Source organism: Gorilla gorilla, chromosome X (genome assembly GCF_029281585.2).
Source record: "Gorilla gorilla gorilla isolate KB3781 chromosome X, NHGRI_mGorGor1-v2.1_pri, whole genome shotgun sequence".
NCBI lineage: Eukaryota > Metazoa > Chordata > Mammalia > Primates > Hominidae > Gorilla > Gorilla gorilla.
This window is the reverse complement of record NC_073247.2, coordinates 13,905,515-13,922,123: the sequence shown is the minus strand read 5'-3', so window position 1 is coordinate 13,922,123 and position 16,609 is coordinate 13,905,515. Positions and strand designations below refer to the sequence as shown.

Here is a 16,609-nt window from a genome sequence, read left to right as displayed (position 1 = left end):
GTGCTGCTGTCAGCTAAAGATGAGGACAGAGCTGCTCAGCTGAGGTCACTGGAGAGGATGGGGAGGGGACTTGGAAACCTCCCTTGTCTCAGTCGTTGTTGACGACATTGACTCTTTCTTCATGTTGACTTTCCCCCCGTTCATAGATTCATAGATTGCTCTCTATGCTGGAAAACATTCTTTAAAATTTAATTTTTTTATTTTGTTAACATATATCACATAACAGTTTACTATTTTAACTTCCTTTTTTTTTTTTTTTTTTTAAAGAAATGAGGTCTTGCTCTGTTGCCCAGGCTGCAGTGCACTGGTGCAATCATGGCCCACTGCATCCTCAACCTCCTGGGCTCAGGTGATCCTCCTGCCTCAGCCTCCCAAGTAGCTGGGACTACAGATGCGCACTGCCACGCCTGGCTAATTTTTTAATTTTTGGTAGAGACAGGGTCTTGCTGTGTTGCACAGGCTGATCTCCAACTACCAGGCTCAAGCAGTCCTCCTACCTCAGGCTCTCAAGTTGAGCTGGGACTATAGGCACATGCCACCATGCCCAGTTAATATTTTAATTTTTGGCAAACATGTGATCTTGCTTTGTTGCCCAGGCTGTTCTCAAACTCTTGATCTCACTCAATCCTCCTGCCTTGGCCTCTCAAAGTGCTGAGATTACAGGCATGAGCGTCCATGCCCGGCCTCATTTTAACCATTTTTAAAATGTACAGTTCACGGCTGGGCGTGGTGGCTCACACCTGTAATTCCAGCACTTTGGGAGGCCGAGGTGGGTGGGTCACGAGGTCAGGAGATCAAGACCATCCTGGCTAACACGGTGAGACCCCGTCTCTACTAAAAATACAAAAAAATTAGCTGGGCGTGGTGGCGGGTGCCTGTAGTCCTCAGCTACTTGGGAGGCTGAGGCAGGAGAATGGCATGAACCCGGGAGGCGGAGTTTGCAGTGAGCCAAGATCGCACCACTGCACTCCAGCCTGAGTAACAGAGCGAGACTCTGTCTCAAAAAAAAAAAAAAAAAAAAAAAAAAAAATGTACAGTTCACTACTCGGGAGGCTGAGGCAGGAGGATCACTTCAACCCGGGAGGCGGAGATTGCAGTGAGCTGAGATTGTGTCGCTGCACTCTATCCTGGGCAACAGAGTAAGACTCTGTCTCAAAAAAAAAACCAGAAAACAAAAAAAACAAAACACAGTTTAGTGGCATGGAGCACATTTATGTTTCTGTGCAACCGCCACTCCATCCCCATCCCCATCCCCATCCATCTCCAGAACTCCTTTTCATCTTCCCCAACTGAAACTCTGTCCTCATGAAACACGCCTTATTGCCCCTCCCTCCAGCCCTGCCCTGGCAACCTCCCTCGTACTCTCTGCTCTATGAATTTGGTGATTCTAGGAACCTTATATAGGCAGAATCATACGGCATTTGTCCTTTTGTGACTGGCTTCTTTCAGTTACTGTAATGTCCTTCAGATTCCCCCATCCTGTAGAAAGGAATTTCCTTCCTTTCTAAGCCTGAGTACTATTCCATTGTATAGAGGATACAGCATGTTGTGTTTACCCATTCATTCATCCTTGGACACTGGAGTGCCTTCCACCTCTTGGCTGTAGTGAATAATGCTGCTGTGAACAAGGTTCGGCAAATATCTGTCCAGTGCCTGCTTTCAGCTGCTTGAATACATTGTTTTAATTTATTATTATTATTTTTTAGAAATGGAGTCTCACTCTGTCACCCCAGCTGGAGTGCAGTGGTGTGATCTTGGGTCACTGCAACCTCTGCCTCCTGGGTTCAAGCGATTCTTCCACCTCAGCCTCCTGAGTAGCTGGGATTACAGGCATGCACCACCACCCCCAGCTAATTTTGTATTTTTAGTAAATATGGGTTTTCACCTTGTTGACTGGGCTTATCTGGAATTCCTCATTGCCAGGTAACTATTTCACAGCCTGGTATGGATCCTTCTGTACTTTTCTTTGTGTTAGAAAAGCCCCCTAACACAAACGCACACACAGAAGCATGCACACACACAAGCACACACACATGTGCACGTGCACACACACACGCACGCACACATATATGCATGCACACACACACACGTGCACACCCCATGCAGTTTTGGCCTCATGCCACTAGAGTATGCATCATTTTTGTCTCTTGTTTTCTTGGAGATCCCTCTGGGGTATTTTGAGGAGGAGAAGTTGTATTATTATTGTGTTGTTGTTAATCTTTAGACATTCAGGGATACACGTGGACGTTTGGTACATGGATGTATCATGTTATGGTGAGCTTTGGGCTTCTAGTGTACCCCTTACCCGAATAGTGAACATTGTACCCGATAGGTAATTTCTCAGCCCTCAACCCCTTCCCAGCCTTCCCCTTTTGGGAGTCCCCTTATCTGTTATTTCCATTTCTGTGTCCATGTGGACCCACTGTTGAGATCCTATTTTTGAGTGAGACTATGTGGTATTTGAGTTTCTGTGTCTCAGTTATTTTACTTAGGATAGTGGTTTCCAGTTCCATCCCTGTCGTTGCAAAAGACATGATTTTATTTTTTATGGCGGTGTCGATATACTACATTTTCTGTGACTTTTATATACTAAATTTTCTTTATCCAGTCATCTATTGGAATGGCTGTTATAAAAACTCAAAAAAATCTAGGCATGGTGGCCCACGCCTATAATCCCAGCACTTTGAGAGACCCAGGCAGGAGGATCGCTTGAGCCCAGGAGTTTTAGACCAGTCTGGGCAATATAGGGAGACCCTGTCTCTACAAAAAGCTCGAAGAAATAGCGAGGGATGGTGTTGCACGCCTATAGTCACAGTTCTTCAGGAGGCTGAGGTGGGAGAATTGCTTGAGCTCAGGAGCTGAAGTTTGCAGTGATCTATGGTTGCACCACTGCACTCCAGCCTGTGCAACAACAGAGTGAGACCCTATCTAGGAAAAAAACAAAAAAGTAAGAAAACAACAGATGTTGGTGTGGAAGTGGAGGAAAGGGGCCGCGGATGCGCTGCTGGTGCGGAGGAGGTCTTCCAGTGCGTGCAGCAGGGGAGGTGACCTCACTTCTCCTCGAGAGGAGCTCAGCTGTGCAAGGCAGTGTTGCAGAGGATGGGAGGGTGCATGTGACCCTAGGAGCAAGGCTGTGTGCCTGTGGGCATGCACTTCCTGGTGACGTTTCCTTGGACCCCACAGTGGGAAACAGGAGCCCCTCTGCCCTCTCATTCCTCTTTCTCTGTATTTGCATTCGCTGTCTTGCTGGTCTCAAGATTCCCAAGCGCTGCTGCCAGCCCACCCCTTCAGCCTGCCAAGCTACATGTGTGCGCCCACTTGACCACTCTCTGAGCCTTCTGCTCAGATGCCTCTCACCAAAAATGAGTTCCTGCTCTTCCTCCTTGCCTCTCAGCCCTAATCAGTTCCTCATTTGCACTTCCCCGTTTCATAGGTAGTCCTTCCAGCTCTTGGGGCTCACCCAGGAACCATTTTTTATTCCTTTTCTTTGACTCTGCATTCACTGTAATCCTGAGTCCTGCCCTTTTAACCTTTTTTTTTTTTTTTTTTTTTTTTATTTAAGAGATGTGGTCTTGCTGTCTCATCCAGGCTGGAGTGCAATGGTGCAATCATGGCTCACTGCATCCTTGACCTCCTGGGCTCAAGAGATCCTCCCACCTCAGACTCCCAAGTAACTGGGACCACAAGTGCACACCACTATGTCCAGCTAATTGAATTTTGTGTGTGTGTGTGTAGGGACAAGATCTCACTGTGTTGCTCAGGCTGGTCTCAAACTCGTAATTTCAAGCGTTTCCCCTGCCTCAGCCTCCTAAGTAGCTAGGATTATAGGTGCACACCACCATGCCTTGCCCCTTTCCAATTCTCAAACACATCTCCAGAGCCCATCCACATCAATGATGTCTTCACAGAAGCCGCCATAGCTTATCTAAATTCCCTCCCCTTCTCTCCAGTGATCTCCGATCTCTGCAGAACTCACCCCTTCCTGCTGTATCAGCCCAAACCTTTCTGATGTGAAAATAGGCAGGGCGTAGTGGCTCATGCCTGTAATCTCAGCACTGTCAGAGGCTGAGGTGAGAGGATTGCTTGAGGCCAGGAGTTTGAGACCAACCTGGGCATCTTAGTGAGACCCCCATCTCTAATTTTTTTTTTTTTTTTTTTTTTAAAGATAGGGCCTTTCTCTGTTGCCCAAGATGGAGTGCAGTGGTGCCATCATAGTTCACTGCAGCCTCATTCTCCTGGGCCCAAGTTATCCTCCCACCTCAGCCTCCCAGATAGCTGGGACTACAGGCCTGCACCACCAAGCCTGGCTAATTTTTAAATTTGGGGGATCTTGCTATGTTGCCCAGGCTGATCTTGAACTCCTGGGCACAAGTGATTCTGCTACCTCTGTCTCTCAAGTAGATAGGAGTACAGGTGCACATCACCATGCCCACCTAATTTTTAATTTTTTGTTTTTGAGATGGAGTCTCGCTCTGTCCCCCAGGCTGGAGTGTAGTGGTGTGATCTCGGCTCACTGCAAGCTCCGCCTCCCAGGTTCACGCCATTCTCCTGCCTCAGCCTCCCAAGTAGCTGGGACTACAGGCGCCCGCCACCACGCCCGGCTAATACTTTGTATTTTTAGTAGAGACGGGGTTTCACCATGTTAGCCAGGATGGTCTCGATCTCCTGACCTCGTGATCCACCTACCTCGGCCTCCCAAAGTGCTGGGATTACAGGCATGAGCCACCACGCCTGGCCCTAATTTTTAATTTTTTGTAGAGACGTGATCTTGCTTTGTTGCCTAGGCTGGTCTTGAGCTCCTGGGCTCAAGCGATCTGCCACCTTGGCCCCGCAAAGTGCCGGAATTACAGACGTGAGCCACCGCACCTGGCCTCCAGCTTTCTTTTATGTCCCTCCCCAATCTTCCTTTGGCCTTCAGCTGTGGGGACAGAGATGCCCCCTGCCTCCCTGTCCCCACCTTCTACCTGGTCTTGCAAGACCCCTCCAGCCATCCTTCCAAGTTTACTATGTAATGTCTGTTCCCCATCAAGCCTGCAAAGCTCATGACAGTCACAAGATCTGCCGTTCCTGATACTGTGTACCGAGAACATTACTTGTCACATAAGGGGCCCTTGTCCAAAACATCTGGAAACCAATAAAGAATGTGGCTGGTGAGTTACTGATTAATGTGTTGATGAATTCATTGATTCCTGATGCTAGTACGTACAGTAAGGGTTAGGTTTTGAACATGCTTCTCATATCTATCGTGATAAACCCTCTTATCGTCTATTGCTTTTGAACTTTTATAGACTTGATCTCAGGGGCAGAGTCCCGCATTTAACTGGAATCATTGAACCGATGCATTGGTTTCTAATTTTCTAAACTCAGATTTGAAATCACCTGTGGTCACTAAACTCTGTCCTATCCCACAGCCCCTGCACATGATGACTTAAGTTTTGTAAATGTTTTTTGGAGATAGTAAAGTCAGTATCTCTTTCAACATTTTGTTCCTTATCTTTAGTGATACCCAGCTCTGTACAAATTCTGTCCACGTAAGCAAAGTCTTTTTTTTTTTTTTTTTTTTTTTCCAGATAGGGTCTGGCTCTGTCACTGAGGCTGGAGTGCAGAGGTTCAGTCATAGCTTCAACTCCTGGGCTCAGGCTGTCCTCCTGCCTCAGCCTCTTAAGTACCTGGGACTACAGGCCTGCACAACCACACCTGGCTAATCTTTTTATTTTTTGCAGAGACAGAGTCTCCCTATTTTGCCCAGGCTAGTCTCAAACTCTTGGTCTCAAGTGATCCTCCTGCCTCAGTCTCCCAAAGTGCTGGGATTACAGGTGTGAGCCACCACACTCGCCTGCAAAGTCTTACTGATAAAAGATTTGAAGGAAGGATGTGTCAGAGAACTTCTTTTTTCTTATAATATTTACTTAATCTTATTGATTTGGGGAAGGGCAAGAGAATCCCAGTTATCTAGATTTTTCTTTTTCTTAAAGGAGTATGTTTTTACTTGCTAACTCTCTTTGTAAACTGTTACTTCTTAAAGATGCTGAAGGGTGATCCCGCATTAGTGTGTAGGTAAAAATGATGTCTCCATTTCATATATACTGATTAGGTGACTTTATTAAGCCTTGTGGTTTGTTGATGTTGATTTTACTGAGACACTTGCGGAACAGATGTATTTTCATACAACCTTACACATCTCAGTAGTTTTCCCCACTCGTGCAGTAACTTTTTCTCCCCTGCTTTCCCTCCTCCTCACCCCACCTCTTCTCCCCTCCCCTCCTTTCCTCTTCCCTTCCCTCCTCTTCTCATTTGATACAAAGCCCTAACTCTCTTCCTCTACAGATCATCCTACCCATGGTTGAAATTGCAACTTCCCCTGCAAGCCAGGTGACCGAACCTGAGATGTTTGTATTGTCAGGGCTTGCATATTCTACATGCCTGTGTAATCCTCAAAGTTCTTTCATTCCTTGCTTCTAACCTACCCAAATCCTTCTAATCTCCCACCATGGTTAATTATCTCTGATGCTCCTGAAAGGTGACCTGCTGCTACATTGTGACAAGGTGATGCATTATTCTTAAGAGGATCTGTGCAGATTATTATCCCAGAGTGAGGTAGATGGGGGAGGATACAGGATATATCCAAAAATGTGTTGCAAACTAATTGATATATATAGAGAGAGTATGTTTGTGTGTGTGTGTGTGTAAGCATGCATCCATCTTTTTCTTACATATTTGAGCCATAGGGAAATAGAGCCATGTATATTCTCTTCAACCAAATTAACAGTTGTAGACAGTGGTCTTGCTCTTGCTTTGACCATTAATGGTATTTTCAAGAGCTCAGTGTTACCCCCAAATGTTCAGTATCACACCTTGGCTGGTCAGTCGTAGCTAAGTTTTCCTTCCACCTTGCGCCCTGAAGAAATTTAGAAAGTCACCAGCTGACACAGAAGTTTATTGTAAAAGTTCACTAGTGCAATAGTATTTGGACCTTGGAAAATATTTCCCCACCAGAACAGTGAAATCATGAAATCATGGTTGTCTTCTAAGCTCATCCACAAAAGTACAGTTTGATTGTCATGCATTTGAGATACCATGTACTTAATCACGAAATATTACTGAGAGGAACACTCTTGCCCAACCGATAATGGTGCAAAGTAGAAAAATAGGGCATTTAGCTAGGAGAAAATGACTCGAGATGTCAGTGATAAGATGGAAGGAATGTGGGTATGTGGTGAGTCTTTTAGAACTCCAACAGATTGCTCTGGACAACAGCCACTACATACCAAAAGTAGCCGGTCATGGTGGCATGCGCCTGTAATCCCAGCTACTCGGGAGGCTGAGGCGGGAGAATCACTTGAACTCGGGAGGCGGAGGTTGCAGTGAGCCAAGATCGTGCCATTGCACTCCCAGCCTGGGTGACAGAGCAAGACTGTCTCAAAAAACAAAACAAAACAAAACAAAACACCACTCCAACAAAATACTTCTCCTTCCTCATATACTCTCCCTGCTTCCCTTTATGCCTCAAGACCACACATTTTGAACTTGCTGAGCTATAAGAAGTGAATGGAGAGGTGGGACACAGGTGCACAGCCTTCAGTAACTGAAGGAAAAAAACAGAAGAAATGTCTAACCCTGAGCTTCCTGAGCTCCCTTCAGCCACCCAGCTGCTGAGGGGCAGGAATCCAGCAGCAAGGTGGAGAGCGGAAGGCATTCCTGCAACCTGTATGTGTGGGTCATCAGTCCCCGAACTCCAGCATCCTTGCAGAATCTGCAAATTTAAAAGTGCGTTAGGTAAGAGCCTTTTTTATAAGAGGCCCGTATTTTTGCTAATACATAAAAACATTGTGATTAGTCAAATAAATGTTCATTTAAAATTCACAGTAGCATGTGTCTATTTTTTTTTTCCTTTTAGAAATGAGGTCTTGCTCTGTCACCCAGGTTGGAGTACAGTGATGTTGTGATCATAGCTCACTGCAGCCTCCAATTCCTGGGCTCAAATGATCTTCCCACCTCAGCCTCCCGAATTGCTGGGACGCCACCATGCCTGGCTGATTGTTTTATTGTAGAGACGGGATCTTGCTGTGTTGCTCATGCTGCTTTCAAACACCTGGCCTCAAGGGATCCTCCTGCCTTGGCTTCCCAAAGTGCTGGAATGACAGGCACTGAGCCGCCGTGCCCAGCCTATGATTTTTCTTAGCATTAATCTCTGTGTCATTGCAAGCTGTCTCCCACGTCCTTGCCTTCATTCTACATTGTTTTGGTGGAATGGCCTGTGCTAGCAGACAAGACCATCCGGTCGGCCTTGAGCATCCTTCCCTGTCCTCAGGGAAGGTTTCCTGGGCCTCGTTTTGTTTTCTTTGTACACCAGCGGGGTGCAGCTCATTTGAATGAGCTTGCAGGGGAGCATCTGTGATAGCATCATGATCAGATGAGACAAAACTGGCACGGGTCCTGGTCACGGTTGAAGACCTTTATGCTCCTGATTCTACTGGGTGTCTTCTACTGGTGAAGGCTCATGTGCTCATGGGAACACGGGCATGCTGGTGTCTTCTGAGTCCTCTCCAAAAACAAAGCCCAGGTCAGGTACAGTGGCTCACGTTTGTAATCCCAGCACTTCGGGAGGATGAGGCGGGAGGATTGCCAGAGCCCTGGAGTTCAAAACCAGCCTGGGCAACACAGTGAGACCCTGTCTCTACAAATAACAGTAATAAAAATTAGCCAGGCATGGTGGCATGCACCTGTAGTCCTAGCTACTTGGGAGGCTGAGGTGGGAGGATTGCTTGAGCCCGGGAAGTTGAGGCTGCATGAGCCTTGCCTGCACCACTGCACTCCAGCCTGGCAGACAGAATAAGAACCTGTTTCAAAAACAAATAGACTGGGCACGGTGGCTCATGCCTGTAATCCCAGCACTTCTGGAGGCCGAGGCGGGTGGATCGCCTGAGGTCAGGAGTTCGAGACCGGCCTGGCCAACATGGTGAAGCCCCATCTCTACTAAAAATACAAAAATTAGCTGGGCGTGGTGGTGGGCGCCTGTAATCCCAACTACTTGGGAGGCTGAAGCAGGAGAATCGCTTGCACCCAGGAGGCGGAGGTTGCAGTGAGCCGAGATTGCACCGTTGCACTCCAGCCTGGGCAACAAGAGCAAAACTCTGTCTGAAAAACAAACAAACAAAAATCCCAAAGCCCTTAGTTCCAAATCTTGCCTCATACCCCACCCGTCCCATCTTTAGGTGAAAACGTTCTTTCATTATCAGTGCGTATCTCTCCAAACTGTATTTGTAACTTGTGCTGAGATGTTGAATGCACAGACGCACCTCAGTATCTTCTGTTTCTTCTTTCATCCCTACCCCCACCTTCCTCAATCTCTCATTGCTGCATTTTCTTCCATTAATCAACACCTTTGTAAGGAGAAGCACCTCAGGCAAGCTCCCACAAGCAAGTGCTTCGAAATACTTCATTAGGGGCTTTTTAAAAGGGCTACCTTTTCCTAGCAGGTTTGGGATGCAGTCTGCTGGTTTATTGTTAATTCTCAGGCTTAATGATAGTTCCAGGTTACTGAATCAGGTGTGATCTCTGAAGATGTGTGTGTTGTAGGTTAGTTGGTTAGTGCTGCCGTAAGAAAGTAGCATAGATGGTATGGATTAAACAACACTGATTTATTGTTTTATAATTCTTGAGGCTAGAATTTTGAGAAGAACATGTTAACAGGGCTGGTGCCTCCTGAGGCCTCTCTCCTTGGCTTGTAGACGCTGTCCTCTCCCTGTGTCCTCACGTGGCCGTCCCTCTGTGTGTGTCTGTGTCCTCGTCTCCTCTTCTTAGGACTCCAGTCCTGTTGGAATAGGGCCCATTCTGGTGACTACATTTTACTGTAATCACCTGTTTACATGCCCTGTCTCCAAATACAGTCACATTCTGAGGTCCTGAGGGTTTGGACTTCAACATGTGGATATTGGGAGGACACAGTTCAGCCCATAGCATACTGTTGGCTGGTTTATTATGAGACCATGATATTTACTATTCATTCATCCCAAGACAATGAGACCTTTTACCCATGTCCCAGGATACACATATCTTAACATCTGCTGTTGTCTGAATACGTCCTTTCCAAATTCATATATTGAGACAGTAACCCCCAAAGCTATGGAATTAAAAGGTGGAGCTTTGGGGGAAGCGATTAGATCGTGAGGGTGAAGCCGCTGAACAGGACCAGTGCCCTCGGTGAAGGGGCCTGAGGGAGCCTGTTTCCCCTTGGTCCATGGGAGGACAGCGAGAAGGGCCCTTCCCTCAGGAATGGGCCCTTACCACGCAGTTCATCAGCAGGCGCCCCGACCTCGGACTTCCAGCCTCCAGAACTGAGGGGAATACATTTTTCTTATTTGTAAGACCCCCTAGTATATGGTATTTTTGTGATAGCAGCCAGAATGAACTAAGACAACATCTATGTAACATCTGTGGAACTTGTACTTTAATATCCATCTATATGCTTATCCCAGTATCTGATTATACACCTCTTAACATCTACACACGTCTTAGCATCTACCTATACTGATGAATTACACCTTTCTATATGCAGACCTCAGCACCTGTCTATACCTGTAGAGTCACATCTACACACACGCATATCCTAACATCTGTCTGTATGCACACCTTAGCATCTGTCTATCACATATATTAGCATCTATCTACACCTACATATTAACATCCACCTCCACCCATATCCTAATATCTGTCTGCACCCACAGAGCAACACCGGTCTACACGTCTATACCCATATCCTAACATCTCTCTATACCTCTGTTAATATCTATCTACGTTCATATTCTAACATCTGTCTTTACGTGTATATTAACATCTCTCTACACCCATATCCTACTATCCATCTACACTCATATTGTAACATCTGTCTCTTCCTATATGTTAACATCTCTCTACACACATATTCTAACATCTATGTCCATATATTAACCTCTGTCTACACCTGTATCCTGACATCCATCTACACCCATATTGTAACATCTATACGTATAGATATCATGTCTTCACCTATACTGTAACATTGATCTCTATCCATATTCTAACGTCTGCCTACATCCATATCCTAACATCTATACCTACATATTAACATCTGTCTACACCTATATTCCAACATTTATCTATCTGTATTTTATTTGTCTATGCCCATACATTAACACCTGTCTACACCCATAATCTAACATCCATCTGCACCCATATACTAACACCTGTCTACATCCATCTACACCCATATATTAATACCTGTCTACATCCATCTACACCCATATCCTAACATCTCTCTATACCTACATATTAACATCTGTCTACACCTGTATTCCAACACTTATCTATATCCATATTGTAATATCTGTCTACACCCATATCCTAACATCTATCTATAACTACATATTAACATCTTTCTGTACCTATATGCTAACATATATCTATATCCATATTTAATACCATATGGTAACACTGTTTACACCCATGTATCAGCCCTGATGTACACCCATATCCTAACATCTGTCTCTAAGCACATCGTAACATCTGTGTGTACGTGCATTCGAACACCTATCTGTACCCATATATTAACATCCGTCTTTACCCATGTGCTGATATCTGTGTGCTCCATGTCCCGACATCTGTCCCCAGTTATTACTATCTGTCTGTACACACATTTTGGCATCTAGCTGCATCTGTACCCCAACACCTAGGTGACGGCGTACCCCCTGCCCTGCCTTGGCGGGGCCCTGAGCATGTGCTGTCTGTCCCCGCAGGTTCTGGACGTGGCATGACGAGCGCTTCCTCTACATGCTCATGGAGTACGTGCCGGGCGGCGAGCTCTTCAGCTACCTGCGCAACCGGGGGCGCTTCTCCAGCACCACGGGGCTCTTCTACTCTGCAGAGATCATCTGTGCCATCGAGTACCTGCACTCCAAAGAGATCGTCTACAGGGACTTGAAGCCAGAGAATATCCTGCTGGATAGGGATGGCCACATTAAGCTCACAGACTTTGGGTTCGCCAAGAAGCTGGTAGACAGGTAAGAGGAACGTGAACTCCGATGGAATCTACACTGCTTGGCAATGAGAAAGGTGGTGGTAGTTGTGGCAGGTCAGGCAGGGAAAGATTGGGAACCAGAGTTTAACTCTCATGTGTGGGAGACACTTGCAACCAGGGATGAGAGAGCCAGGTTAACCTACAGCTCGTTTTAGGTGGGCTGTGATTGCTGGCAAAGAGCCGGTGGGCAGGAAGTCAGTCTCCTTCATTGGCACCGTGGAGGAAATCAGAACACCACATTTCCACTATTGATCCGAAATGATGAGGAAATGAGTCATATCCAAGTTTGAATTGCCCTGACTATAAAATAGATCTGCATCGAATAGGATACAGTATCTCTTAAAATTAAATGCCAGGTGCTGTGGCTCACACCTGTAATCCTAGCACTTTGGGACGCCGAGGTGGGAGAATCATTTGAGCCCAGGAGTTTGAGACCACTGTGGACAACCTAGTGAGACCCCGTCTCTACAGAAATATATATATTTAAAAAAAAGTTGATTATGGTGGTGGATCCCTGTAGTCCCAGCTACTTAGGAGGCTGAGGTTGGAGGATTGTTTGAGCCCCGGAAGTTGAGGCTGCAGTGAGCTGTGATCATACCACTGCACTCCAGCCTGGGTGAAAGAGCAAGATTCTATCTCAAAAACAAACAAACAAACAAAAAAAAACCAAATTGAATATTCCACACACACCTGCTCACACACACGTGCACTTATTTTTTTTTGTTATCTATATTTCTATTATGTATATATATATTTCCACTATATATGTATATTAAATAGAAATATATATAATACTATATTATTGTATATGACATATAGTATATTTTATGTACATATGATATAGTATTATATATGTATAGTATATATTATACTATATATTATATAGTATACTATGACTATGATATAGTATCATATAGGTATACTATACATTATAATATATACTATATATTATATAGCATACCTATATCATACTATATCATACATATCACTATACTCTATATAGTATATATTATACATATTATATATTACACATACTACATATAATATATATTATATAGCATATAATTATACTATATATACTATATAATATATATTACATAGTATATAATATATAATATGTATATTACATAGTATATAATATGTATATTACATAGTATATAATATGTATATTACATAGTATATAATATGTATATTACATAGTATATAATATGTATATTACATAGTATATAATATGTATATTACATAGTATATAATATGTATATTACATAGTATATAATATGTATATTACATAGTATATAATATGTATATTACATAGTATATAATATGTATATTACATAGTATATAATATATATATTACATAGTATATAATATATATATTACATAGTATATAATATATATATTACATAGTATATAATATATATATTACATAGTATATAATATATATATTACATAGTATATAATATATATATTACATAGTATATAATATATATATTACATAGTATATAATATATATATTACATAGTATATAATTTATATATTACATAGTATATAATATATATTATATATTACATAGTATATAATATATATTATATATTACATAGTATATAATATATATAGTATACCTATATCATACTATATCACATGTATGATATATGTGTTTCTTTTCTGGAAACACACTCACAGACATACCCCAAAACAATATTTGAACAAACATCTGGGCACCCCACGGCCCATCAACACATGAAACGAACCATCACATGTTGTCTCAGCCAGTGCGGGCTGCACTAACACACACTCATAGACTGGGCAGCCTCAACAGCAGACATTCATGGCTCACAGCTCTGGAGGCTGGAAGTCCGAGATCGAGGTGCGACAGATTCTGTACCTGGAGGGAACCAGCTTCCTGGTTCGTAGACGGTGCCTTCTCGCTGTGTCCTCACATGGTGGAATGGGCGAGGGGGCTCTCTGGGGCCCCTTTTGTAAGGGCACTCATCCCATTCATGAGACTCCACCTTTGTGACCTCATCACCTCCCAAAGGCCCCACCTCCTAATCCTATCACTTTGGGGATGATGATTTCAACATAGGAATTTTGCGGGGGGGGGGGGGGGGGCACACACATTCAGCTTATAATACATGTATATGTATTTTTTTTTCCATGATTGGATTCATTTAACCAGTCTGTCCTGACAAAAGACCACACACTGGGCATTTTAAAGAATAGACCTTTTCCTCTCACTGTCATGGAGGCTAAGGTCTGAGATCCAGGTGTGGGCAGGGCTGGTTCCTCCTGAAGCCTCTCTCCTTGGCTTGGAGACGCTGTCTTCTCCCTGTGTCCTCGCAGGATTGTCCCTTTGTGCATGTCTGTATCCTCATCTCCTCTTCTTATGAGGACACCAGTCCTCTTGGATCAGGACCCACCCTAGTGACCTCGTTTTACCTTAATGACCTCTTTAAAGATGCTCTTTCCCATATAGTCACATTCTGAAGTTCTGGGTGTTAGGACTGCTGCATATAAGGTTTAAGGGATACATTTCAGCCTGGAACAATTATATATAGATATGTTTCCGTACACACACATACTCCATTGAGGAGAAAACAGTTATCCTTTTTTGTTTGTTTTTTTGTTTTTTTTGAGACGAAATCTCGCTCTGTCGTCCAGGCTGGAGTGCAGTGGCACAATCTCGGCTCACTGCAACCTCTACCTCCCAGATTCAAGTGATTCTCCTGCCTCAGCCTCCCAAGTAGCTGGGATTACAGGTGCCCACCACCACACCTGGCTAACTTTTTTTTTTTTTTTTGAGATGGAGTCTGGCTTTGTCGCCCAGGCTGGAGTATAGTGGCATGATCTCAGCTCACTGCAAGCTCCGCCTCCCGAGTTCACGCCATGCTCCTGCCTCAGCCCCCCAAGTAGCTGGGACTACGGGCGCCCGCCACTACGCCTGGCTAATTTTTTGTATTTTTAGTAGAGATGGGGTTTCACTGTGTTAGCCAGGATGGTCTCAATTTCCTGACCTTGTGATCCGCCCGCCTTGGCATCCCAAAGTGCTAGGATTACAGGTGTGAACCACCACACCCGGCCCCAGTATGTAGTCTTTTATCTCTCACCCACCTCCCACCCTTTCCCCCAAGTCCTTGAAGTCCGTTGTATGGTTCTTATGCGTCAGCGTCCTCATAGCTTAGTTCCCAATGGATCTTTAATTTACATTCATAAAATCAACAGTCATAAAAAGTAAATTCACACGCCCAAGCTGCTGAAAAATACTCAGAAAGATTTTTGGTAACTACACTGAGTGTCAGTTTTTCAATTAGATTAAATTAATTAAAGTAGAATTAGATAATGACATCAGTTCCTTGGTAGACAAGCTACATTTCAAATACCCAGGATTGCACGTGGCTATCGGCTTCTGTCTTGGTCAGACAAGCCTAGAAAATACATCTTATATTTCCATATTCTTTGATGTGCTGGGGTTGGGTAAGGTGATAATTACACTAATTATACTCGTAACATTGTAAAACCATCTGCATTTTGAGAAACTTGATGTGGGGGCAGTTTTACACTAAATGACTCTCTTCTCTGGCAGCTTTTAGAAAAGGGCTCTCCTAGGAAAATTTTATGATGCATTTACATTCAATCTGATTTTCCCCTATAGTATTTCTTGTACTACATTTCCAAGAATAAGGCACATGGAAATTAGGTGCATTTTATATGGAGTAGGAAAGATGCAGGATTTTTTAAAATATTGATTTATAGCATCTGTGCTGCCCTCTCTTGGCAGCACACGGTATATTAGTAAATTGTTTTAAAGTCATTTTATTTGCAAGTCTAATTCAAAGAAAACAGAGATAAAATATTTCATATATTCACTTGTTTATAAGTTTGACAAACCATGTTACTGTCCAGTTAATTCATGATGTCTATTTAAATGGACGAAGATGGTTTAGTATATAACATGCAGCAATTATTTTACTTAATGAACATGTGAAAATCTTAGGAAATGCCTCATTACCATCTTGATAGATTGCTTTTGCAAAGAACTGCATCTTCCTCTGTATGGGTAGTGTAGCTTCTGGAAACTTTTTTTTTGTGGGGGCTTTTTTCTCCTTTTTTTTTGACCGTCATTGTAACGAAGCATCTCTCTGCTGGCCCAGCCCCAGGGAAGTTGTGTTCATGGGGGCAGATACATGGCCCTGCCTCTGATTCAGGATTCAAACAGTACATGTGCCTTTTGAATAAAACTGAAATTCACCACTGTATCGTGGACCACTACAGAATAGATGGAACTAAACAGGGAGGCCTCATCTTGAATAACCTTTTTTTTTTTTTTTTAAGACAGGGTCTTACTCTGTCACTCAGGCTGGAGTGCAGTGGTGGGATCTTGGCTCACTGCAACCTTGGCCTCCTGGGCTCAAGCGATCCTCCCATTTCAGCCTCCCAAGTAGCTGGGATTACAGGCATGTACCACCACACCTGGCTAATTTTTGTATTTTTAGTAGAGACCTGGTTTCACCATGTTGCCTAGGCTGGTCTTGAACAGCTGGCCTCAAGTGATCC

General features: G+C 43.8%; 1 protein-coding gene across 3 annotated transcripts in view; it reads left to right on the top strand.

Moving 5' to 3' along the window:
* LOC101127525 (protein kinase cAMP-dependent X-linked catalytic subunit) overlaps positions 1-16,609 on the top strand; it is a 109,029-nt gene that overhangs the window by 46,473 nt on the left and 45,947 nt on the right. For all 3 annotated transcript variants that reach the window (XM_004063745.5, XM_055376373.2, XM_055376372.2), the window contains exon 3: positions 11,775-12,038. In XM_004063745.5, the coding sequence (XP_004063793.2) occupies positions 11,775-12,038 (264 nt within the window). The remainder of the gene's footprint in view (positions 1-11,774; positions 12,039-16,609) is intronic.